General features: G+C 39.7%; 2 protein-coding genes across 6 annotated transcripts; both read left to right on the top strand.

The window, feature by feature from the left end:
- Positions 1–871: 871 nt before the first annotated feature.
- Positions 872–14,893, top strand: LOC128699021 (uncharacterized). Of its 5 annotated transcripts, XM_070096870.1 has the most exons (6): positions 872–1,090; positions 4,634–6,164; positions 7,755–8,003; positions 11,442–13,853; positions 13,926–13,997; positions 14,034–14,893. In XM_070096870.1, exons 1-6 carry the CDS (start codon positions 1,037–1,039, stop codon positions 14,318–14,320), a joined length of 4,605 nt encoding a protein of 1,534 aa, XP_069952971.1. In that variant the 5' UTR covers positions 872–1,036; the 3' UTR covers positions 14,321–14,893. The 5 variants fall into 5 exon arrangements, with proteins under 5 accessions (XP_069952971.1, XP_069952970.1, XP_069952968.1 ...); XM_070096869.1 differs by having other exon boundaries at positions 13,926–14,893; XM_070096867.1 differs by having other exon boundaries at positions 11,442–13,997.
- A 3,790-nt stretch (positions 14,894–18,683) lies between these two features.
- On the top strand, positions 18,684–25,936 carry LOC128699020 (mucin-2-like). Its single transcript, XM_053791540.2, has 4 exons — positions 18,684–18,877; positions 19,848–21,465; positions 21,932–22,180; positions 22,537–25,936. Exons 1-4 carry the CDS (start codon positions 18,824–18,826, stop codon positions 25,071–25,073), a joined length of 4,458 nt encoding a protein of 1,485 aa, XP_053647515.2. The 5' UTR covers positions 18,684–18,823; the 3' UTR covers positions 25,074–25,936.
- The last annotated feature ends 1,154 nt before the right edge of the window (positions 25,937–27,090 follow it).

The raw sequence follows: 27,090 nt of genomic DNA, 5'->3' as shown, positions 1-27,090 counted from the left end.
AAGAATAACATTCTGACATCTTAATAAGGAATCGCTCAGGACCCTGTACACTGTGTACGCTAGACCCATATTGGAGTATGCAGCACCAGTTTGGAATCCACATTTAGCCAAGCACGTAAAGAAACTAGAGAAAGTGCGAAGGTTTGAAACAAGACTAGTCCCAGAGCTAAGGGGTATGTCTTACGAGGAGAGGTTAAGGGAAATCGACCTGACGACACTGGAAGACAGGAGAGATAGGGGGGACATGATAACGACATATAAAATACTGAGAGGAATTGACAAGGTGGACAGAGACAGAATGTTCCAGAAATGGGACACAACAACAAGGGGACACAGTTGGAAATTGAAGACACAGATGAATCACAGGGATGTTAGGAAGTATTTCTTCAATCACAGAGTAGTCAGAAAGTGGAATAGTTTGGGAAGCGATGTAGTGGAGGCAGGATCCATACATAGCTTTAACCAGAGGTATGATAAAGCTCACGGTTCAGGGAGAGTGACCCAATAGCGGCCAGTGAAGAGTCGGGGCCAGGAGCTATGAATCGACCCCTGCAACCACAACTAGGTGAGTACACACACACTCACATTAATTATTTATATTAAATTCTTGAATGTGTTCATTATCACTCATGTCTATTATTCCACATTTACTATATCGCTTTAGTTCCTCAAGGTTAAATTAAACAAACATCAACATTACAAAGAGTAATAAGGACAAAAAGAAAGACAACGGTACAAAAACTGGCGTCATATTGGGCGCCCCTTCTTTGTTTCATAATGAATGACTGAACCTCACATCTGTTGCCTTACGCTATATGTGGTTACATAAAGACAGCTCCCAGCTTTTATATAAATACTCTACCACCGACGATAGAGAATCAGACTTGGACCTGAAGAGGAGGCTGTGGGACGCTGCTCTGAGTCCCTGCTGTTGTTGCTGCTTGTCGGTACATTGTTCTGCACCAGGAGCTGGTGGACACATACACACACACAAGAGCTGCTGCCACTTCGGCAGCGCGAGCTGCACTGCACCATCATGAAGTCTTTAATTTTAACCGCTTTCGTCTTTTGTATTATTCTTGTGGTGCAGGTGAGGACCATCTTGATCACGATACCATAAGGTTTTCTTATTCTCTCACTCTGAACTAAACTTTTATTTCAAATTTGATATTCTTTCCTACAAATTCGCCATCAGCTGGTTCTTGACTGTTTTTATCAAAAGAACGATGACATCGAAGTGTAGAAGACGAGCAGTGTGGTGTACTCGTTTGGGGCTCACTTGCCTAGCATGGACCAGTAGGCTTGCTGCAGTGCTCCTTCTTTATGTTCTTATCTAGGTTCTCCCCAGTATGCGACGCACAATTACTACCCGGTAAAAGCTAAAATAAGAGCTAGGAAACTTTCCTATACGTCCCACCTAGCCAAGAAATGAATGACTCGCGAAATCGCAATGACACGATTGCAAACCATACCACGGGTGGGGATTGAACTCGTGGCGAGTGAGTCGTAAAACTCCAAGCCAGGATTGAATCCTGGAAATAAGATATTACAGAAGTAGTACCAGTGACAGATTAGAAGAATTATTGTCTTTAAGATTTTCGTTTTTAACATGAGAACATTTGATCCACTCGTATTGAAATTTTCACAACCGAAGTTTGTTTTGATTCTGGGCTTCTAAGTTCCAACTTACCAACTTGTTTAGAAAAAACTGGAAAAACTGAAATATGGTTTTGCTGTTATAGTTTGTGTAAGCCTCATCAGAACTTTATTAACATTCACCGCTGTTAATTTGAGAATGCAACTTTTGAACGACTTCAGACTTAAAGTGTTGCGGTATATGGGGATATTAGTCATTGTATAATAAATAATGAATCTTACAATTCACCTTAACTTTCAAAAGTCAGTGTGTCTTACTAAGTCAAAGGTTAAATTTGGTTTTGTGCTGAGTTGGTATCACGTTGCCATTGTATACTGAAGAAACTAAGATATTAATTTCCATGTGATAGCTTGTGAATGTTTCTTCTCTTTGGCTTCCCATCTTCAATGTTGTTATTTGACTGCATTAGAAACTTACGTCGCATTTCTACAATCTTTTTTTTTTGGAGTATTGAGATAGAAGGTACCTTTCTAGGATCATCGAGGTAGATAAGGCTAGGTTTATTGGCTACAGATTTCCTTTCTTGAATCAAGCCGATACCAGAATACATCTAGTCTTGCTTACCATACCACGGGCAGGGCTGGAACCCGCGATCTGAGAGTCTCAAAACTCCAGACCGTCTTGCTTGTAAGCTGAACGCGCTACCACTGCGCTACGTGGTACTCAACCCAACATAAACTCAACATCCTCCACAGTTCACCTCAACAATAGAGGTAAACTGTGTTTCACATAGACACAAGAGCAGTTTATATATATATATATACATATATATATATATATATATATATATATATATATATATATATATATATATATATATATATATATATATATATATATATGTATGTATATATATATATATATATATATATATATATATATATATATATATATATATATATATATATATATATATATATATATATATATATATATATATATATATATATATATATATATATATGCAATAAGTTAACAGTAAACAGGTGAATTTAAAATATGCAAAACAACCACTGTGAAAGAGTAGTGAAATTCCAATCGCTTTCGTGACTACTCACATTGTCAAGGAACTATGAAAGTAATACATCAAAGGAAGGCAATTAAAGGGCTTAGACCACACCTCACAGTCAACTCCCACAACAAAGATACACCTGACGCGGGACAATACCGGACCCATAAGAGGAACTAACCATGTTAAAATCATTTAAGTCAGTCAAGGAGCTTAATTTATCAACTAAATCTAAGTTTTTTTAACATTGAAGTTAGAAATTTTACCAACAATAGGGCTCAAAATGTCAACAAGCCATTTGGATAATTATACGAAACTGATCCTATGGAGCTAATAATTGGTCTGATTGGATAACCAGGTAATCCAATCAGACCAATTATTAGCTCCATAGGATCAATTTCGTATAAATTATCCAAATGGCTTGTTGACATTTTGAGCCCTATTGTTGGAGCTCCTTGACTGACTTAAATGATTTTAACATGGTTAGTTTTGATGTTACTTCCTTGTTTACGAAAGTTCCTTTTGATGATTTATTAAGTTTCTTATCTGAAGAACTCGTTGAGTATGATTTACCATTACCAGTTCCTACCATCATTAAACTTATTAAACTTTGCATTGTTCATGCAAAATTTATATTTAATGATAAGCTTTACACTCAGAAATTTGGTATGGCAATGGGAAATCCTCTTTCACCTGTTCTTAGTAATCTATACATGGAGTTTTTTGAAACAAGATTGCTTAACACAATCCTCCCTAACAGAGCAAAATGGTTCAGATATGTCAATGATATTTTATGTCTTATGCCCAAGAATGTAGATATACACCATTTCCTTGGCAAATTAAATAGCTTAGCCCATTCTATAAACTTCACTGTTGAGTTTGAGGAAAATAACTCATTGCCTTTTCTAGATGTTTTAATTATTAAGAGTAATAATGAATTCAAATTTAAAATTTACAGAAAACCTACAAATAACTGTTCCTATGTCCACTATTATTCTTCCCATCAAGATAGAGTTAAACTGTCTGTTTTCTCATCAATGTTTTTGAGAGCTTTACGTATTTGTAGTCCAGAGTTCATAGATGAAGAAATATCCAAAATTTATGAAATAGCCAATGATCTGAAATACCCGAGAAATGTAATTGATAAATCTTTTAAAGTCGCTAGAAATACTTTTTACAACCCAAAAAGAAACAACCAACCTTATTCAACTAAAAATATGTTGGTTCTCCCTTACCATGAAAACTTGGTTGATATGCCTTCTCTTCTTAAGACTTTTAATATTAAAGTTGTATTTAAAAATCTTGATACAGTAAAAAAAACTTTTGATAAAGAATTCCCCCCAAAATGCTGACGGATGTGTCTATAAGATTCCTTGTAAAATTTGCGATAAAGTTTATTACGGTCAAACTGGTAAAAGTCTCGAACTTAGATTAAAACTAACATAAATATAGAAATATAGAACTGGACAAGATTCCAATGCTCTATTTATTCATGTAAGAGATTTTAACCATCCAATTGATTTTCAAAAAGTTGAGAAAGTAGTATCAAGCAAGTCCATGGTTGACAGAACTATAATTGAATCTTGTTTCATAAAAAGCAGTTTTGAAAATAATATGAATATTTCCTTAGGTTTGTATAAATTAGATTAGAGTTTAGTAATACATTGGACAAATAATAAACCTTATTTCTTGGGTAGAATAATTTGTTAGTGGGTTGTCTAGTTGGACCTTCTGCAGTGTTCCTCTTTTCTTATGAGTCCGGTATTGTCCCGCGTCAGGTGTTTCTTTGTTGTGGGAGTTGACTGTGAGGTGTGGTCTAAGCCCTTTAATTGCCTTCCTTTGATGTATTATATATATATATATATATATATATATATATATATATATATATATATATATATATATATATATATATATATATATATATATATATATATATAAATGTATATATAAACTCTATTTTGCAGGAAAAAGTACATGGAGAACGAAATATAATAAACAGTGAAGATAGGACTGTTGTTGACCTACGCAAGAGGGACAGAGATGTTGACACCGACAGCCTTGGTGAGAAAGGTGACAGCAATAGCAGATTAATGAGCGTTGGAAAAGTCCACCCGAGCATCAGTGGTGTTAATGGTGGTCACGACAAAGATGTAAAAGGAGGAAGAAGACGTCAGCAAGATAAGAAAGACGCAAAGCGTCGTCGTAACGACAAAAATTCTGGTCAGGGAGAAGCAGCTGGCAAGCGACGTGTTGACAATAAAAGGAAAGGCCTCAGAGCCGGAAATAAAAGAGGGATAAAAGATCCTCTTGCTAAGAACAGCGTGAAACATAAGGGTAGAATGAATGACCACTCCAAGAAAAGCCATGAGGATAAACGTGGTGTCAGGAAGGGAGGCAAGAAGGGAGGAAAAGGCCAAGTCGGTAAGAATGGGGAAAAACGCCGTGTCAAGAAGGGAGAAAAAGGCCAAGTCGGTAAGAATGGGAAAAAACGCCGTGTCAAGAAGGGAGGAAAAGGCCAAGTCGGTAAGAATGGGGAAAAACGCCGTGTCAAGAAGGGAGGAAAAGGCCAAGTCGGTAAGAATGGGGAAAAACGCCGTGTCAAGAAGGGAGGAAAGGGCCAAGTCGGTAAGAATGGGGAAAAACGCCGTGTCAAGAAGGGAGGAAAGGGCCAAGTCGGTAAGAATGGGGAAAAACGCCGTGTCAAGAAGGGAGGAAAGGGCCAAGTCGGTAAAAATGGGGAGAAACGTCGTGGTGAAAAAGGCATAAAGTATGGTGCCGTCAAGAAAGAAGGCAGACTCCAAGAAGGTGCACATCGAAGAAAGGAGAAGAAAGATCGCCGCGTCAAGAAAGTGAAAGGAGGTAAGAAGGGGAAGAACATGAAACAGAAAAAAAACAAGAAGCATAAGAATGGTGGCTCTCAAAAGGTCAAAGCCACCAAGACTAAGAAATTAAAATCAAAAAAATATCGAGGCAAGACAGCGATGAAGAAAGGTAAAAAAAATCATAAGAAAACAAGAAAAGAAAACAAGGAGAAGAAAGAGAAAGGTGATAAAAGAAAAAAGAAACTTAACAAAAAAGACCTCAAAAATAAGAACGATCGCAAAAAGGACAAAAATATGAGAAACAAAAACAATGGAAAGGCGAAAAAACACGGGGGAAAGAAATTAAAAAAACTCAAAAGTACCAATACAAAGAAAAACAAAGACAAGAAAGGAAACAAAAAGAATAAAAAGGAAAAGAAAAAGAAAACAGAGCTAGATAGGAAACCTGGTAAAGGAATAAGGGAGAAAGTGGCTCAGAAGAAAGAAAAAGAACAGGGAAAAGAAGAACGATATTCCTCCTCCGGGAAAAGCAAAGAACGACCTTACAGGAAAAAGTGTAAAGCTACCAAAAAGTGCACTAAAGCCGGGGGAAAGTGCCAGCCCAAAGGCAAGTGCAAGACCAAAGTTGCCGCGAGCAAGTGCAAAGGAAGGTCGTGTGAGTGCTGCCTCTCAGGTAAGTGTCACCTTAATGTTAATTCCTATGAGATTATTGTTATCTAATATTGACAGCCACTGGTTTCTCTCTCCCCCATTCCTCAGCTCCCCTCTCTCTCTTCCGATCATTCCCCCCATTCAATCGCTCTCTCGCGCTCTCTCGCGCTCTCTCGCTCTCTCTCTCTCTCTCTCTCTCTCTCTCTCTCACTCTCTTCCCCCACCACCTTCACATTTCGAGGGGTAACTGTGTTGTGCTTTAAATAAATATGAAAATAAACACACTGTCTTCTATTCAGGTGCAACTTTGACAATTGATTGTAATAGATTCTTGACCTTAGCTAGAGATTAGGTTAAATAAGGTTTGTCAGGAAACATTACAAGTGTTTCCTGGCTGGAGCTTTTGGTCTTCTGACCGAGGCCTTCCGCTGGCTTACCTGTCCACCATTTTAAAAATAAGCTAAAACAATATTTATTGTTAAGTTATCGTTCTTTTCTGATTTTTTTTGTCCTTGTTATTGCTAGCCACTTGTGAATATTACAGAAGGAAGTGTGATTGTCCCGTATTTACTAGATTATTGACCTATATTTGTATTACGTTCAGGGACTCACAATTGAAAACGGGTTGTTGATGTTTATTGAGTTTAGTGTTTTCCAGGGAAATTCTTGTAATATCTGTTTGCCTATTGCAAGCCTACACACATGTAGGCGGGCATTAGTTGGTACTTGATAGCACACGTGTGGCTGTTGTTAGTAGGTACTCACAGTTAGGTAGGCAATAAATATTGGAACCTGAACGTTTGGTTTAAAGTATTAAACTGCGCATATCACAATCACTTATTTTCAAACACTTAAAAATAAGCTCCAGTACTTATATATCTGTTTATATAACAACTTGTAGTGTATAAATGTGTGTGTTTGCCTGTACTTTTAGGGTTCGGGCGGGAGTCCACAGGTAAGTAAGTTTATTCAGGTATACACAAATACAGTTACATAGATTATCATACATAGCAGCATATGTGTAGAGAACCTGGGATAACCCAAAAAAGTCAGAGTGACTCATTTCCATTGGGGGCGGGGGCGTTGACCCCCGGAACTCTCTCCAGGTAAACTCCAGGTAAACTCATATTCCTATCACCTGATTTTATGTATACATATCCCCTTCAGCTGTTGAATTTACATTTGAATTCATGGAAGGACTCTGTCTCCACAACCTGCTATAGTTAGTTCTACTTGTTATTATATTTCTTCTTATTTTGGATTTCTCATTCTGACTTTCAGTTTCCAGTTGTGTACCATCGATCTGATTCCCACCCATCTTCACCCCGTCGATATCTCTTAGTTTCCTGCAAGTTGTGATTAAGTATTATCTGTGAAACTGAGTTCTTTATGACTCACGAAATCGTAATGACACGATGTCTGTTCTCATAGTCTGACTTTAGTCTCTTGTCAGTTCTCGGTACCTTCTTGAATTTCTGGATGTCTGTCGTCTACTCTGTCTTCCTTACTCGACCATCGGTTTCACACAAGTGGTACACATCTTGAGTAAATATATATTTTTTAAGATGTGCACGTTAATGAGTTGTTTACAATCATCATTTTTCATCAACAGCTTGCGCATTTAAGCCTAAAAAGAAATGCACTAAATACAAGGGCGTGTGCAAGACGAAGTGCGACGTGAAGGAGCAACTGATTGCCAAGGGTTGCATGAAGAAGAAGTGTGTGTGTTGTGCCAAGCCTTGCAAGCCCACGACAGTGTGCACCTCTCTAGGAGGTTACTGTGTGCAGAGCAAGAAGTCCTGTGTTGGTTTGGTCGACAAAGATGAATGCAAGGGAGCCAAATGCTTCTGTTGTTATCCAAGTAAGTCTATCATTACTATTTTATTTTTAATATAATGGTGTAGGTAGAAATAAAAACACGTGTGTAATACTTAGGGCATCTAATTAGGAAACATTTCACCTACTTGGTGATTTAGCTGTCCAATTTCACATCATGAGTGTGTGGTGGAAAGAAGTCAGGTGAATTTGGTGAAGTCAAGAGCAGATGTTTAGGAGTTGGCTTGAGTCAGTTGTTAATATAGCATGTGGTGGAGAAGAGTCAGTTACTAATATAGCATGTGGTGGGGTGGAATCGGTTGCTAGCATAGCATGTGGTGGGGTAGAATCGGTTGCTAGTATAGCATGTTGTGGGGTAGAGACAGTTGCTAGTATAGCATGTGGTGGGGTAGAATCAGTTGCTAGTATAGCATGTGGAGTAGAATCAGTTGCTAGTATAGCATGTGGTGGGGTGGAATCATTTGCTAGTATAACATGTGGTGAGGGTAGAATCAGTTGCTAGTATAGCATGTGGTGGGGGTAGAATCAGTTGCTAGTATAGCATGTGGTGGGGGTAGAATCAGTTGCTAGTATAGCATGTGGTGGGGTAGAATCATTTGCTAGTATAACATGTGTTGGGGGTAGAATCAGTTGCTAGTATATTATTATTATAATCAAAAAGAAGCGCTAAGCCAAGTTGCTAGTATAGCATGTGGTGGGGTAGAATCAGTTGCTAGTATAGCATGTGGTGGGGGTAGAATCAGTTGCTAGTATAGCATGTGGTGGGGGTAGAATCAGTTGCTAGTATAGCATGTGGTGGGGTAGAATCATTTGCTAGTATAACATGTGTTGGGGGTAGAATCAATTGCTAGTATAGCATGTGGTGGGGGTAGAATCAGTTGCTAGTATAGCATGTGGTGGGGGTAGAATCAGTTGCTAGTATAGCATGTGGTGGGGTAGAATCATTTGCTAGTATAACATGTGGTGAGGGTAGAATCAGTTGCTAGTATAGCATGTGGTGGGGGTAGAATCAGTTGCTAGTATAGCATGTGGTGGGGTAGAATCATTTGCTAGTATAGCATGTGGTGGTGGTAGAATCAGTTGCTAGTATAGCATGTGGTGGGGGTAGAATCATTTGCTAGTATAACATGTGGTGGGGGTAGAATCAGTTGCTAGTATAGCATGTGGTGGGGTAGAATCATTTGCTAGTATAACATGTGGTGGGAGTAGAATCAGTTGCTAGTATAGCATGTGGTGGGGGTAGAATCAGTTGCTAGTATAGCATGTGGTGGGGGTAGAAACAGTCGCTAGTATAGCATGTGGTGGGGTAGAATCATTTGCTAGTATAACCTGTGGGGGGGGTAGAATCAGTTGCTAGTATAGCATGTGGTGGGGGTAGAATCAGTTGCTAGTATGGCATGTGGTGGGGTAGAATCAGTTGCTAGTATAGCATGTGGTGGGGGTAGAATCAGTTGCTAGTATAGCATGTGGTGGGGGTAGAATCAGTTGCTAGTATAGCATGTGGTGGGGGTAGAATCAGTTGCTAGTATAGCATGTGGTGGGGTAGAATCATTTGCTAGTATAACATGTGGTGGGGGTAGAATCAGTTGCTAGTATAGCATGTGGTGGGGGTAGAATCAGTTGCTAGTATAGCATGTGGTGGGGTAGAATCAGTTGCTAGTATAGCATGTGGTGGGGTAGAATCATTTGCTAGTATAACATGTGGTGGGGGTAGAATCAGTTGCTAGTATAGCATGTGGTGGGGGTAGAATCAGTTGCTAGTATGGCATGTTGTGGGGTAGAATCAGTTGCTAGTATAGCATGTGGTGGGGGTAGAATCAGTTGCTAGTATAGCATGTGGTGGGGGTAGAATCAGTTGCTAGTATAGCATGTGGTGGGGGTAGAATCAGTTGCTAGTATAGCATGTGGTGGGGTAGAATCATTTGCTAGTATAACATGTGGTGGGGTAGAATCAGTATAGATTATACCCCACCACATGAAAGTATAGCATGTGGTGGGGTAGAATCATTTGCTAGTATAACATGTGGTGGGGGTAGAATCAGTTGCTAGTATAGCATGTCGTGGGGCTAGAATCAGTTGCTAGTATGGCATGTGGTGGGGTAGACTCAGTTGCTAGTATAGCATGTGGTGGGGGTAGAATCAGTTGCTAGTATAGCGTGTCGTGGGGCTAGAATCAGTTGCTAGTATGGCATGTGGTGGGGGTAGAATCAGTTGCTAGTATAGCATGTCGTGGGGCTAGAATCAGTTGCTAGTATGGCATGTGGTGGGGGTAGAATCAGTTGCTAGTATAGCATGTCGTGGGGCTAGAATCAGTTGCTAGTATGGCATGTGGTGGGGGTAGAATCAGTTGCTAGTATAGCATGTGGTGGGGGTAGAATCATTTGCTAGTATAGCATGTGGTGGGGCTAGAATCAGTTGCTAGTATAACATGTGGTGGGGGTAGAATCAGTTGCTAGTATAGCATGTCGTGGGGCTAGAATCAGTTGCTAGTATGGCATGTGGTGGGGGTAGAATCAGTTGCTAGTATAGCATGTGGTGGGGGTAGAATCAGTTGCTAGTATAGCATGTGGTGGGGTGGAATCACTTTAGTAACGACACTTGATATGTTAATATTCCCGACTGACTGAGCCACAGATGTCCCTGGTGTGTCTCTGATGGTCTATATGCGCGCTCATATTTACATCATACCACTGGGTATTTCGAAAAGAAAGGCCCAATTTCAAAGAAGTATTCTTTGAAATTGGGTCCGTGTATCATAGTAGTTATCCCAGTAATTTATGCAGTAACATTGATATACAGTTTGCTGGTGCGCACAAGTAAATAAATATGAATACAAACAGTATTCCAAAAGTCTAGGATGTAAATTTCGTTGAATGTAGGTTGACATACTGGAGTTGGTAACTAGTGTCATCCTTAAAACTGCCAATATGGAGTGTTGGCACAAGTGCCAACGATGCGGCACTCCCTGGGAACATATATAAACGTAAAATTTAATAATGGTCTTTCTCGTGCAGACGCTACAACAGAAACAATAGCACTAGTGTGAATTCACTAATAATATTTACAAATGTATAAAGTAATTTACTAAAGAACGCGCGTAGAATTAGATCTGGCCAGAATTTATATGCTTTTTTCTTTTTTTTTTTTAGATGTTTCTCTATATTGCATAGCTGTAGTGCTCTCTGAAAAGAGAGATCGGTTACATAACAAACTAACCAGGCTATCTTTAAGATAGTAGGCAAATTGTAAGATAGTAGGCAAAATTTAACATGGGCAAATTTTTAACGCTGCACCAAATAATCTCGGCTACCTACACTTGCCAAAAAATTAATATATGTAGCTTACACCTACCCAAACTAACCAAAACAAGTCTATATCTAGCTAAAATTAATTTAGGAATGACTGAGATTTATTCTTATGTCCTGTTGCAGCTAAGTTAATAATATCGAATACTTAATTCCAGCAACCACTACCACGAATTCTACAGTAACTACCACGACATTCAACACGACAGCCACATCTACCACTACAAGAACGACAGTATTCAACACGACAATCCAAGCGTCCAATACAACCCTGCAGTCTACCACGACAATCTCACTGTCTAACACAACAGCATCCAACACGACAACCGTACCTTCCAATACGACAACAATAACATCCAACACGACAACCGTACCTTCCAATACGACAACAATAACATCCAACACGACAACCGTACCTTCCAATACGACAACAATAACATCCAACACGACAACCGTAACTTCCAATACAACAACAATAACTTCCAACACGACACTCTCATCGTCTAACACAACAACATCAACGTCCAACACAACAACCGCAGCTGCCAATACAACTGTAGCATCCAATACAACAACTACAGTTTCCAATGCTACAACAACAACAACCAACGTGACAACTGCTTCAGTTACTACAACCACCAATGCTACACTGGCTAACCTCACTGCGCAGCTCAACCAACTACTCTCCGCCATAAATTCGACAAATCAAGCAATTTCGGCTCTTCAAGCCCTTCAATCTCTACTTCAGACTCTTGCGGCTCAAATTAATGCTTCAATTGGTGGTGGAAGGAAGAAACGCGATGCTCCACAAGATATCCTAGATATTTTATCTCTTACCGAAGAAATGTCAATCGCAGGATCACAAGGCAATGATAGCGGTGTGGCACTGTTGATACCCGTGGTATACGCGAAGGAGACCATTGTGATCCAAACAATACAAAATATTGCCAATGGGAATTACGTGAACTCTTACGCCCTGCAGTTGGCCGTAGTAACAGCTTATTCGAATGTCGTAACTTGCATCACCATCTTGGGAGGAAGGAGAAGTCAACTAACTACTGCTATAGCCTACGTACAGTCCTGGATGAACCAGTTGGGAGCGACCACAGTCACTGTACCCACCGTTCCTGTCATTATACCCTCCTTCACTACTAACACACCTACCCAGACAACTACAACGCCCAATGCAACTGTATCGTCAAACACGACAACAACGCTCAATGCAACTGTATCGTCAAACACGACAACTACTCCACCATCCACGACCACCAATGCAACACTGGCTAGTCTCACTGCTCAGCTCAACCAATTACTCTCTTCCATAAATTCAACAAATCAAGCAATTGCGAGTCTTCAAACCCTTCAATCACTACTTACTGCTTTTGCTTCTGCAATTAATGCTTCAATAAATGGTGGTCGAAGGAGGAGACGTGATGCATCAGCAGATATTCAGGGAATTATACAAATCGCATCAAACATGGAGATCGCGATGGCAGTAGGAAACGACTCAGGTGTAAATATTCTGACTGCCCAAGTCCTCGTGATGCAAGGCAGTGTGATCTCATATATACAAATGTTATCCATTGGAGCTTTCCAACCCAGCTCCAGCCTTCTAACAGAAGTGCAGATAGCCATTTACGGCTTAGGTTCCTGCATAGGTGTTGCAGGAGCGAGGAGAACTAAGCTGGTGAGTGATATCAATATCATACAGCTACAACTGAGCCAACAAGGGTTAACCACAGCAACTGTGCCCACTGTCCCTTCTTTAGTTACACCCTCCTTCACTACTGGTACGCGTCCTACGACAAGTACAACATCTAATGTAACTTCGCCTTCAAGCACAACAGCTGGTGCACAAAATGCAACCACCAATGCAACAATAGGTAGTCTCACAACACAGCTCAACCAACTGCTCACCTCCATAAATTCAACAAATCAAGCGATTGCGGCTCTACAGTCCATTCAAGTTACACTTAATAATCTTGCAGGGGTAGTTAATGCCTCACTTAATGGTAGAAGGAGGAAGCGTGATACCACAGCATATGTCCAGACGATTATACAAGTTGTCATCAGCTTGCAGACCGCGATAGGAGCAGGTAACGACTCTGGCATAATTATTCTAGTCGTCCAGCTCAACTACTGGCAAACCCAAGTGAGAACAGATACACAACTGATAGCCAGTGGACAACTTCAACCCTCTTCAGGCCTTTTAGCAGCTGTGCAGGCATCAACTTATAACATAGGACCTTGCTTGTCCGCTGCGCAAGGGAGACGAGCTCAGCAGACTAATAGTATTAACAATATACAAGCACAACTTCAAGAGCAAGGGATATCCACAGTCACGGTGCCCACCGTCCCACCTGTGGTTGTAACAACTATCCCAACTGTCATTGTAAGTGTAACCCCTAGTGGAATGACGCCTGCAGGAACATCAGCACCGCCAGCTTCATCAGCACCGCCAGGTTCTACAGCACCACCAGGTTCAACAGCACCACCAGGTTCAACAGCACCACCAGGTTCAACAGCACCACCAGGTTCAACAGCACCACCAGGTTCAACATCACCGCCAGGTTCAACAGCACTGCCAGGTTCAACAGCACCACCAGGTTCAACAGCACCACCAGGTTCAACAGCACCGCCAGGTTCAACAGCACCGCCAGGTTCAACAACACCGCCAGGTTCAACAACACCGCCAGGTTCAACAACACCGCCAGGTTCAACAACACCGCCAGTTTCAACAGCACCGCCAGGTTCAACAACACCGCCAGGTTCAACAACACCGACAGGTTCAACAACACCGACAGGTTCAACAACACCGACAGGTTCAACAACACCGACAGGTTCAACAACACCGACAGGTTCAACAACAACGACAGGTTCAACAACACCGACAGGTTCAACAACACCGACAGGTTCAACAACACCGACAGGTTCAACAACACCGACAGGTTCAACAGCAACATCTTCAAATTCAACAATAACTGTCTTATCATCATCAACGATCAACGGGACGTCAACAAACTCGACAGGAAGGTAATACATGCACAACAACAACAACAACAACAACAACAACAACAACAACAACAACAACAACAACAACAACAGCCACTGGTATTAAAACTAGCCAGAAGACCACCACTGTAAATACATCCTGACGTATACCCACTTTGCCCACAACAACGTATCAAACACCCACTGCAACACCCACCGTAAACACTACCAGATCTGGGTATAAACTACCCACTAGACGAACACAGTGCCCACTACAATGTCTGGCATTCAAATGGGGATACCCAGTGTAACTTCTACCAGATCTGGGTATTCAAGAATGCCCACCATAGCCGCTGTTACCTTCTGTAATCTCGTCGAAGGTTTAACAAAAGTCTATGGTAACTTAATACATTATTACGATAGATAATGCAATAACAACGTCAAGATCAGATCAACAACAGTTGAATCACATGGTCAACAACAGCAACAACAACAAAAACACTTCATGTTCAATACATGGAACCCTCGGCATAAAAAAAGTAAAAAAAAAAAAAAAGAAATCTCTTGTCAATATATGATTCAATGTATAAATAAATTATATGTTTACAAATTCTGTAATCAGATGGAAAATCGACATTTCAATCAAATATCCTCCAAAACATTATTATTATTATTATTATTATTATTATTATTATTATTATTATTATTATCTAATAAAGTATGCTTAAGAAAATGTTGATACAGTTTTCTTGTATATCAGTGATAAAATATGATTAATATATTATGCACGATTTTTCCTTGATATTTTTAGCAAATTACATTTAAATATTTTATATATTGCCCCTTAATTGATAGTAATTTATGAAAGTATTTATATTAATATATTAATGTTCTTAAATATACAGTATATATATATATATATATATATATATATATATATATATATATATATATATATATATATATATATATATATATTTATATATATATATATATATATATATATATATATATATGTCGTGCCGAATAGGCAGAACTTGCGATCTTGGCTTAAATAACAACGTTCATCTTGCCATATAGGACAAGTGAAAATTTGTGTATGCAATAATATCGCCAAAATCATTCTGAACCTAACAAAAAATATATATTTCACTGTGTTTGTTTAGTATTAAATTATTGTAAACAAATCTAAAATATATTTAGTTGGGTTAGGTTAAATAAATTGTGCTTGTTATAATAAGGTTAGGTAAGTTTTCTAAGATACTTCTGGTGCAAATTTAAAAAAAATTACATTAACATTAATGAAAAATATATATCTTTAAACGTATAAGAGAAAATTTCAGAAAGGACTTAATTTTAAATAAGTTCTTGCTAATTGACCAGTTTTACATATTCGGCACGACATATATATATATATATATATATATATATATATATATATATATATATATATATATATATATATATATATATATACTGTTTATTTAGAGTTAATTTTACACAACATTGTGGTCTTGTGATGACCACTAGAGTGTTGCACTGAGCATTAGAAAAAATATTTTAGACAAATAAAGTCTACAGTACATGAGTGTTTTTACTTATCCCTTGTGTGTGTATACAATATTCTCACCTGAGTTTTTGGACGATCCCCCTCTAGCTCCTGGCTTTCAGTTTATGCCATTTAATCATATAAGAACATAAGTATGCAGAAACACTGCTGAAGACCCACTGGCCCACACTAGACACCTTCTCAAAATCAGTGATCTAATATAATGATAATGATTTTGTATCCTCATCTGTTTAATGGTGACAGGATCTTTATTCAAGGAATTGGAGCTGCCCTTCACTTCTTTGGCTCTGACTTGATTACCTCCCGGCACGCAGGCGCTGCACGACTCGTACGGGTTCAGTAGTTTCACTACTGGTTCAAGACTTAGGACTTTGCCTTACGTACTCACTGACACAGGAAGTGATGTCTTAACAAGACGGTGAATTACATACATGACATCTATTGTCCTCTGAAACACTAAAACTTTTATCATAGATAAATATACTAAAAAAATCTTCCCTTATAGATGAGTTTTAACGGTGTCATTATATGTGAAGTGTACTGTAACTCACTGTTCTGTTTACATCGACTAAGAAATAGGCAACTTTAGATAATGTTACATATTTTTGTGAGTTACAACAAGTACATGATGCAACTTATACAGACCATAGCTGACATCTATGACATACTACTATACAGAAAGCAAATTAGGTCAATTTTGTCCCCACCATACGACCCACATCTGTCGACTAACACCCAGGTACCTATTTTACTGATAAGTGAACATGGACAGCAGGTGTCTTAAGGAAACACGTCCTAATGATTCCATCCGTACCGGGGATCGAACCACAGCCCTCATATATATATATATATATATATATATATATATATATATATATATATATATATATATATATATATATATATATATATATATATAGGGGTTAGTAACCCCTTCTCCTGTATATATTACTAAATTTAAAAAGAGAAACTTTAGTTTTTTCTTTTGGGCCACCCTGCCTCGGTGGGATACGGCTGGTATGTTGAAAGAAGAAAAGAAATATATATATATATATATATATATATATATATATATATATATATATATATATATATATATATATATATATATATATATATATATATATATATATATTAGCACGTCGGCCGTCTCCCACCGAGGCAGGGTGACCCAAAAAGAAAGAAAAACCCCAAAAGAAAGAAAAAACTTTTATCCTCATTCAACACTTTCACCATCACTCATACATAATCACTGTCTTTGCAGAGGTGCTCAGATACGACAGTTTAGACGTCCCTCCAAACTGTCAATATTCCAGACCCCTCCTTTAAATTGCAAGCATTATACTTCCCATTTCCAGGACTCAAGTCCGGCGAAAAAGTTTCCCTGAATCCCTTCACAAAATATTACCCTGCTCACACTCCAACAGCTCGTCAGGTCCCAAAAAACATTCGTCTCCAATCCCATCTAAAACGCTCATGCACGCTTGCTGGAAGTCCAAGCCCCTCGCCCATAAAACCTCCTTTACCCCCTCCCTCCAACCTTTTCTAGGACAACCCCTACCCCGCCTTCCTTTCCCTACAGATTTATATGCTCTCAAAGTCATTCTACTTTGACCCATTCTCTCTAAATGACCAAACCACCTCAACAACCCCTCTTCAGCCCTCTGACTAATGCTTTTATTAACTCCACACCTTCTCCTAATTTCCACACTACAAATTTTCTGCATAATATTCACACCACACATTGCCCTTAGACAGGACATCTCCACTGCCTCCAACCGCCTCCTCGCTGCAGCATTTTCAACCCAAGCCCCTCACCCATATAAGAGTGTTGGTACCACTATACTTTCATACATTCCTTTCTTTGCCTCCATGGATAACGTTTTTTATCTCCACATGTACCTCAACGCACCTCTCATCTTTTTTCCTTCATCACTTCTATGGTTAACCTCATCCTTCATAAACCCATCTGCTGACAAGTCAACTTCCAAATATCTGAAAACATTCACTTCTTCCATACTCCTCCTCCCCAATGTGATATTCAATTTTTCTTTATCTAAATCGTTTGATACCCTCATCACCTTACTCTTATCTATGTTCACTCCCTCGTAAACTCGTATACTAACCTTTGTAATTTTTCTTTAGAATCCCCCACAAGCACAGTATCATCAGCAAAAAGTAACTGTGTCAACTCCCATTCTGTATATGATTCCCCATAATTTAATCCCACCCCTCTCCCCAACACTCTAGCATTTACTTCTTTTACAACCCCATATATATATCTATATATATATATATATATATATATATATATATATATATATATATATATATATATATATATATATATATATAATAAAAATACAGAAAATAAATTGGATATAGTATCAACACGATTCCTATAATAGTATCTTTATCTCAGGATACAAACTTTAGAGGATACCAGGGATGGCATCTTCGTCTTAGGATACACAATCTAAAGGATACCAAGGATGGTATCAGCATCTTATGAGCAAGTTGGTGATCATTTATTTATTAAAGGGAATAAAAAATAAGACTAGCTCTGGCAGGTTGGTGACTGCTTCACGGGTCACAGCTGATTAAAATCCGCGTCGGGAGAGACGGATTTTTGTGTCGACAAAAACAGCACCAAAACTAATGAAATAACGACAGTTACACCATATGTATACTTATGAGTGTTCTCTCCCCAACATCTGCTGATCTACACTGGTAGACAAATTAATGCAGTCCTCGTCTCTCGTGTATTATATTCATTATAATCATGGAAAGCGCTGATCCGACTGGTACATAAAAGCAAGACACTAGGCTGAGCATCAGATTAGCTTCGTTGTAGAGTTGAAGAGGAGGTTGTGGGACGCAGCCCTGACTTACTACTGTGCCGTTGTTCGTCGGTGTACAACGCTGCAGGAGGCGCTGCTGGAGACCCACAATATCTGCTGCCACTTCTGCGGCACCAGCATGAAGTCTTTAGTTTTAGCTGCTTTTGTCTCTTGTCTTTTTCTGCTGACGCAGGTAAGGACGATCCCATGAACGATATCATACGTTTTTTTTTTTTAAATTATTTTACCACTTACCCAGGTTATTGTAAAATAAATCACTATGCCGTGGTCGGAGCGGCTCACATCTAACCCACAAATTAAAGATTTATTTTTAGATGAGGTTCAGTCTTCGACCATCATCAAGTTAAAACATATAAAAAAAAATAGACAGAATTTAGAGCAGATAAAAAAAATAGGAGAATCGTGGAGAGATAAGGTGATGGAATAGCATGTCACATGAAAATCATCAATGAAGAATAATTTAATATGTAAAATAGGTACCGATATATATATATATATATATATATATATATATATATATATATATATATATATATATATATATATATATATATATATATATATATATATATATATATATATATATATATACACACTTCTCGGTATGTATAATCAGTGAATGCGGTCGTATTATTATTTATTATTAAAGATTCGCCGGTATTCTACCGGCCCGGGCCTTTTCCAAGTGGTGGCCCGGCCTTGTCTCCCTGTCTTGCGAGTGTCTGAGACCTAAGTCTCCCATGGGAGGAGGCACAAGTACCCCCTCATCTTTGGGACCAACTGTCCCCAGGCCTAGCCACAAGCTAGACCTCTCTGGTCTGCCATCCCCGCCATTCCCAATGGGAATGACAGTCTTGTGAGCTGAAAGCTCCGGCTCAGGCACCTACCCTACCCTACAAGGGCTGGGCATGGTGTCGATGACTGCGCGGTCGTAGATTGTAGGAAATTCCTAATTTTACCAATTTATTCCAAAAATAAATTGGTAAATGTATTAATGTTGCTATTATTAATTTTACGGAGTGAAAATCCACACAAGAAAACATGTTATCTAAATTCACAAAAATATATGTGATATTTGAAACTCCGTAAATTAATTATTATTTAATTCATTTCATGAATTTTTTTTTTATTTTATCTTGTAGGAAAAAGTACATGGAGAGAAAAATCTATTAAGTGGTCAAGAAAAAGCAGATGTAAGTCTACGCAAGAGGAGAGACGCAAACCCTGACAATAATAATCAAGAAGGTAGCAGCGAAGGCAGAGGACAAGGCGTTGGAGAATTTCATCAGAGCATCAGTGATGCTGATGACGGTCACAGTAATGTTGTGGAAGGAGGTCGCCAAGTGAGCAACTATGAAAAGCGTCGTCGTACCAATAATAACGAAGATCCTGGTCGTGTCAGGAGAGAAGAAAAGCTTCGTCGTTCCAAGAATAACGAAGATCCTCGTCGTGTCAAGAGAAAAGAAAAACTTCGTCGTTCCAAGAATAACGAAGATCCTCGTCATGTCAAGAGAAAAGAAAAGCTTCGTCGTACCAAGAGTAACAAAGGCCATGGTCGTGTCCGGAACGGAAAAAAACATGGAGCCGACTTAAAGAGGAGAGACATGCATGCCACAAATGACGGAAAGAACAGGAAAGATTCCCTCACTAAGAATGGCGAGGAGAAACTTCCAGGTAGCAAAAGAAACCTTTCCCAAGAGAGCAAGAAACTGAAACATCACGTCAAGAATGGGGAAAAGCATCACCTCGGTAAGAAAGTGAATAAACGACGTAGGCAAAAGAATGGAGAAGGACGCATTGCGATGAGCGGAGAGGGACGCCAGAACACAAAGAAACATAAACTTCAAAATGATAAACATCGGGGAAAAAAGAAGACGGACAACAGCGTTAAGAAAATGGGAATTGGTCGAACTGCTGAGAAGCTCAATAAGGTAAAGAAAATCACTGCTGAGAGGAGGAATAGTGCCAGGAACAAACAGGTTAAGAAATCACGAAAACAGATGAAAAAATCGCAGAAGAAGCGGAAGAAAAGCAATCAGCAACATGCAAAAATAACTAAATCAGAGAAAGCAAAATCAGGAAACCTTAAGAACAAGGGAAAATCAACGAAAGCTAGAAGGAATCAAAAGAAAGACAGACAGACAAAAAAAGACAGCAAAAAGCGCAATAAAGAGAGAAAAAATCGGAAGAAAGATGCCAAGAGACTTAAAAATAAGAAAAATAGAACAAATCTGAAGGGAAAACACAGCGGAAAAGAAGTAAAGAAACGAGGGAAGAAATTAAAGAAGCATAAAAGTACGAAAGTACACACAAATAAAGACAAACAAAGTAAGGAAGGTAAAGACAAGAGTAAAAATCAGAAGAATAGGACAAAAGATTCCAATCAGACGCTTGATAACAGAAAAGCGAAAAAACACGGGAGAAAGAATTTAAAGAAAGACAAAAGTGCCAATACAAAGAAAAATAAAGACAAGAAAGGGCGCAAAAAGAGTGAAAATGAAAAGAATAAGAAAACAGAGTTAGATCGGAAACCTGGTAAAGGAGTAATAGAGAAAGTGGTTCAGAAGAAAGAGAAAGAACAGAGAAAACAAGACAGATATTCATCGGGTGGGAAAAGCAATGAACACTTCCACAAGAAAAAGTGTAAAGCTACCAAAAAGTGTACTAAAGCCGGGGGAAAGTGCCAGGCGAAAGGCAAGTGCAAGACCAAAGTTGCCGCGAGCAAGTGCAAGGGAAGATCGTGCGAGTGCTGCCTCTCAGGTAAGTTGATCTGTGTATTTCCCCCTGTCTCTGAGTGATCTCTTATAAGTGCCTCTGTTTAGGCCCGGGTAGTTGCCTCTGAGTGGCCTGACGGAAATGTCTAAGTGATGTGGGTCGTGTAAGTACCTCTGAGTAACTTGTGTCATGTTACTCCCTCTGAGAGGTCTTGTTAAGGTACCTCTAAGTCCTGTGTTTAGCATAAGTGCCTCCAAATAGTCTCTCGTGTAAATCCCTCGAAGTGCTGGGTCTTGTAATTCTTTCCTTGTAGTAGTAGTAGTAGTAGTAGTAGTAGTAGTAGTAGTAGTAGTAGTAGTAGTAGTAGTAGTAGCAGTAGTAGTAGTAGTAGTTCTCTTTGTTGAGTGTTTCATTGTTTGGTTTGCGGCATATTCACTCACGAGCATCTTTCTTAATATGTGATGTTCGCATGTGTTAGTGGTGTTTTACATAATGTTTTTTTCATCAACAGCTTGTGCATTTAAGCCTAAAAAGAAATGCACTAAATACAAGGGCGTGTGCAAGACAAAGTGCGACGTGAAGGAGCAACTGATTGCCAAGGGTTGCATGAAGAAGAAGTGTGTGTGTTGTGCCAAGCCTTGCAAGCCCACGACAGTGTGCACCTCTCTAGGAGGTTACTGTGTGCAGAGCAAGAAGTCCTGTGTTGGTTTGGTCGACAAGGATGAATGCAAGGGAGCCAAATGCTTCTGTTGTTATCCAAGTAAGTCTTATATTACTATTTCTTTGCGATATGCTGTGTATGTGTGAGTGTATACAGAAGAGCATAAGGCTGTGGTGAATAGTCAGTAAAAATAACTGCTATTATCCAGGAAAACTTTCACACAGAAAGTTGGTTCATGTCTCTCTCTCTCTTTCTCTCTCTCTCTAAATTAAGTGGGCACATATATACACTACATTCGTATATAAGGAGTAATAAGGATTTTATTTAGCAAACGCACTACAAATTCCAGTAATATGTTTTGCTTTTATTTGTGAAAAAAAAAATATTTGTGTGATTACTGTATCATATAAAAGGCAAATATTCAGAGTTAACGTTACTGAATACCTCTTTTCTAGCACCCACGACTACAACGTCTACCAGTACTCCGTTTGTGTCTACAGTTCCATCATCCAGTACAACTACAACACTCGGAACAACTACTACAAATTCTTCTATCAACACAACTCTTACAACATCAACAACTAATACAACTGCTACAACATCAACGTCTAATACAACTGCTACAACATCAACAACTAATACAACTGCTACAACATTAACAACTAATACAACTGCTACAACATTAACAACTAATACAACTGCTACAACATCAACAACTAATACAACTGCTACAACATCAACAACTAATACAACCGCTACAACATCAACAACTAATACAACTGCTACAACATCAACAACTAATACAACTGCTTCAACATCAACAACTAATACAACTGCTACAACATCAACAACTAATACAACCGCTACAACATCAACATCTAACACTGCTACAACTACATCCACCAACGCTACTCTGGCTAACCTCACTGCGGAGCTCAACCAACTGCTCTCTGCCATAAATACCACAAATCAAGTGATTGCGTCTCTTCAAACCATGCTAACTCTACTCACAAATCTTGCTAACGCAATCAATGCTTCGATTATCGGAAGGAGAAAGCGTGACACCCCGCAAGATATCCTGGGGATTGTTGGGATTACTGCAGAAATAGAGATCGCGATTTTACAAGGGAACACCAATGGTTTAAATCTACTAGCTGCCTCACTGAACACGAAGCAAAGCAGTGTGATACAAGCAATACAGATGTATTCCAATGGGACTTTGTCAAATAGTAACAACCTTCAAGTGGCCGTCATAACAGCCATTCTCAACATAAATACTTGTCTAAACATTGCAGGAGCACTGAGAAGCAGCCAGTCAAGCAGTATAGCAATCATACAGGTACAAATCAGCGCACTAGGGGGAACCACAGTCACTGTGCCAACCGTCTCTGTCATCATACCCACCTTCATTACTGTTACAGTTGCCTCCACGAGCACCACAACCCCAGCTAGTACTACAAATTCCGCAAGTACAGTTTCAACAGGTACAACTTCAACATCTTCACCATCAACCACCACAATTAATGCACCAACGACAACCACCAATGCAACGCTCACTAACCTCACTGCACAACTCAACCAACTGTTAACTTCCTTAAATGCAACAGATCAAGCGATTTTGGCCCTTCAGTCCATTGAAACTGTACTTACCAATCTTGCCAACGTAGTCAACGCGTCCATTGTTGGAAGAAGGAAACGAGATATCTCAACAACGATCCTGACCATTGTGCAGATTACCACAAGCATGCAAACCGCGATAACCCAAGGAAATGATAATGATATAAATAGTCTAACACTCCAACTAACAACAATACAGGTTACGGTGGTACAGACAATACAAATGATAGTCAGTAGGACATATATACCCAACGCTGGACTTCTAACTTTTGTGCAATCAACAATTACCACCGTTTCAACGTGTATTAGTGTCGCAGTAACTAGGAGGACTCAGGTGCTGAGTAACATTAACAACGTACAGAAACAAATCATCCAACGAGGAGGAACAACTGTTACTGTACCCACAGTACCATCTGTTGTTGTTACCACCATCACTTTTCCTGCAACTACCACTCCCGTTGTTGTAACCACTACTCCCATTATTGTAACCACCACTCCTGCTGTTGCAACTACTACTCCTGTTGTGGCAACCACTACTCCTGCTGTTGCAACCACTACTCCTGTTGTTGCAACTACTACTCCTGTTGTGGCAACCACTACTCCTGCTGTTGCAACCACCACTGCTGTTGCAACTACTACTCCTGTTGTGGCAACCACTACTGCTGTTGCAACCACTACTTCTGCTGTTGCAACAACTACTTCTGTTGTTGCAACCACTACTTCTGTTGTTGCAACCACTACTCCCGTTGCTGTAACCACTACTCCTGCTGTTGCAACCACTAGTCCTGCTGTTGCAACTACTACTCCTGTTGTGGCAACCACTACTGCTGTTGCAACCACTACTGCTGTTGCAACTACTACTCCTGTTGTGGCAACCACTACTCCTGTTGTTGCAACCACTACTTCTGTTGTTGCAACCACTACTTCTGTTGTTGCAACCACTACTTCTGTTGTTGCAACCACTACTTCTGTTGTTGCAACCACTACTCCTGTTGTTGCAACCACTACTCCCGTTGTTACAACCACTTCCCCCATTGTTGCAACAACTACTCCCGTTGTAACCACCACTCCAGCTAATGTAGCTACCACCACTGCTGCTGCAGCCACCACTACTGCTGCTGCAACCACCACCACTGCTGCTGCAACCACCACCACTGCTGCTGCAACCACCACCACTGCTGCTGCAACCACCACCACTGCTGCTGCAACCGCCACCACTGCTGCTGCAACCACCACCACTGCTGCTGCAACCACCACCACTGCTGCTGCAACCACCACCACTGCTGCTGCAACCACCACCACTGCTGCTGCAACCACCACCACTGCTGCTGCAACCACCACCACTGCTACTGAAACCACCACCGTACATGGTTAAGCAGCATAAAACTTCCTCGACAGAATCATCATCGCCTGAGTGTACAACCTTGTCCTGGGCAGACTAAAAACATTAAGAACAACAACACCATCAACCCCGGAACTACAACAACCGAGATGTCCACTTCAGGAAATGGAACAACTATAGGTATGCTCCCCTTCGTAAGTACCACCTTGAGGGGCATACCGAGGGTCGTCTCATTCTTGAGTACTGTCCTGGGTATTTTAATAAGTTCATGAGAACTTAACAGGAATACAATTAACAGATAATCATATAATGAATCTGTATAGTTTTATTGTTATTGTATGCATATAGATTATTAAATCACTCCAATTTCTCTCACTCCCCTCTATTTTTTTTCTCTGTCTTCTGTATGTGTTAGTTTGACTTTGTAAATGGTCAAAGTCGGACCCACAAGTCATCGTAGTCTCTCTCCTGAGTGCAGTTATTTGTGTATTGTTCCAGTCACGTTATTGTGCCTTTTTGTTCTTTTAGAATGATGGAGATGTCGTTATAGAAGTTTTATTTCTTCTATGTAGTGGAATGCCATCCCGAGGGATGACATTTTCCAGGTAATAGTAACTCCAGCTCTGCTGGAACGAAGCCACCGAAGCTTTAATGGAATACTTGACGATATCCTCATTGTGCTGCTGAAGTCTCCCAGCTCAGGCTGGCACTTACTTACCTATCATTTGTGATGCAACGTGACAGAGAAACATAGCTAGCTTTTGTCCTCATTGTGTAATTGTCACACAGAATAGTGCAGCAGCATACTGCTAAATAAAACTAAATAAAAATAAACAATTATGACAGAAACGAGATGACCTCCACTCTTAGCAACAACACTTACCATTATTTATCTAATAATTAATGTATATATATATATATATATATATATATATATATATATATATATATATATATATATATATATATATATATATGTATATATATATATATATATATATATATATATATATATATATATATATATATATATATATATATATATATATATATAATCTATGTTCTTATGCAAATCGTTTCTTAAATATGTGGGTGTGATACACCGTATTTTGGTCGTGTGTCGGCCGGTTGATTGTTGCACTGAGCATCGTGTGTCAGCTGGTTGATTGTTGCACTGAGCATCGTGCGTGTGTCGGCCGGTTGATTGTTGCACTGAGCATCGTGTGTCGGCTGGTTGATTGTTGCACTGAGCATCGTGTGTCGGCCGGTTGATTGTTGCACTGAGCATCGTGTGTCGGCCGGTTGATTGTTGCACTGAGCATCGTGTGTCGGCCGGTTGATTGTTGCACTGAGCATCGTGTGTCGGCCGGTTGATTGTTGCACTGAGCATCGTGTGTCGGCCGGTTGATTGTTGCACTGAGCATCGTGTGTCGGCCGGTTGATTCTTGCACTGAGCATCGTGTGTCGGCCGGTTGATTCTTGCACTGAGCATCGTGTGTCGGCCGGTTGATTGTTGCACTGAGCATCGTGTGTCGGCCGGTTGATTGTTGCACTGAGCATCGTGTGTCGGCCGGTTGATTGTTGCACTGAGCATCGTGTGTCGGCGGGTTGATTGTTGCACTGAGCATCGTGTGTCGGCCGGTTGATTGTTGCACTGAGCATCGTGTGTCGGCCGGTTGATTGTTGCACTGAGCATCGTGTGTCGGCCGGTTGATTGTTGCACTGAGCATCGTGTGTCGGCCGGTTGATTGTTGCACTGAGCATCGTGTGTCGGCCGGTTGATTCTTGCACTGAGCATCGTGTGTCGGCCGGTTGATTCTTGCACTGAGCATCAAAGAAAAATTTGTTCTAGACAAATATACTCTACTGAACATAATTGTTTTTATTTATCCCCTGTGTATATTCACTCAAATATTTGTGTGGATCGATCTCCAGCTCCTGGGCCCCGCCTCTAACATCGATCATCGAATATAAGTAAGTAAGTTTATTCAGGTATACATAAATACAATTACATAGATTATCATACATAGCAGCATATGTGTAGAGAACC

The sequence above is a fragment of the Cherax quadricarinatus genome, chromosome 55 (assembly GCF_038502225.1).
Source record: "Cherax quadricarinatus isolate ZL_2023a chromosome 55, ASM3850222v1, whole genome shotgun sequence".
Classification (NCBI taxonomy): Eukaryota; Metazoa; Arthropoda; class Malacostraca; order Decapoda; family Parastacidae; genus Cherax; species Cherax quadricarinatus.
This window is presented reverse-complemented; position numbering and strand designations above follow the sequence as displayed.

Bases quoted from the DNA above. Each gene is read 5' to 3' on its own strand.
- LOC128699021 (XM_070096866.1), top strand. From the start codon at position 1,037: ATGAAGTCTTTAATTTTAACCGCTTTCGTCTTTTGTATTATTCTTGTG. The intron at 6,165-7,754 runs GTAAGTGTCACC...TTTCATCAACAG, and splicing joins GTGTGAGTGCTGCCTCTCAG to CTTGCGCATTTAAGCCTAAA. The intron at 8,004-11,441 runs GTAAGTCTATCA...ACTTAATTCCAG, and splicing joins ATGCTTCTGTTGTTATCCAA to CAACCACTACCACGAATTCT.
- LOC128699020 (XM_053791540.2), top strand. From the start codon at position 18,824: ATGAAGTCTTTAGTTTTAGCTGCTTTTGTCTCTTGTCTTTTTCTGCTG. The intron at 18,878-19,847 runs GTAAGGACGATC...TTTATCTTGTAG, and splicing joins GTCTTTTTCTGCTGACGCAG to GAAAAAGTACATGGAGAGAA. The intron at 21,466-21,931 runs GTAAGTTGATCT...TTTCATCAACAG, and splicing joins GTGCGAGTGCTGCCTCTCAG to CTTGTGCATTTAAGCCTAAA.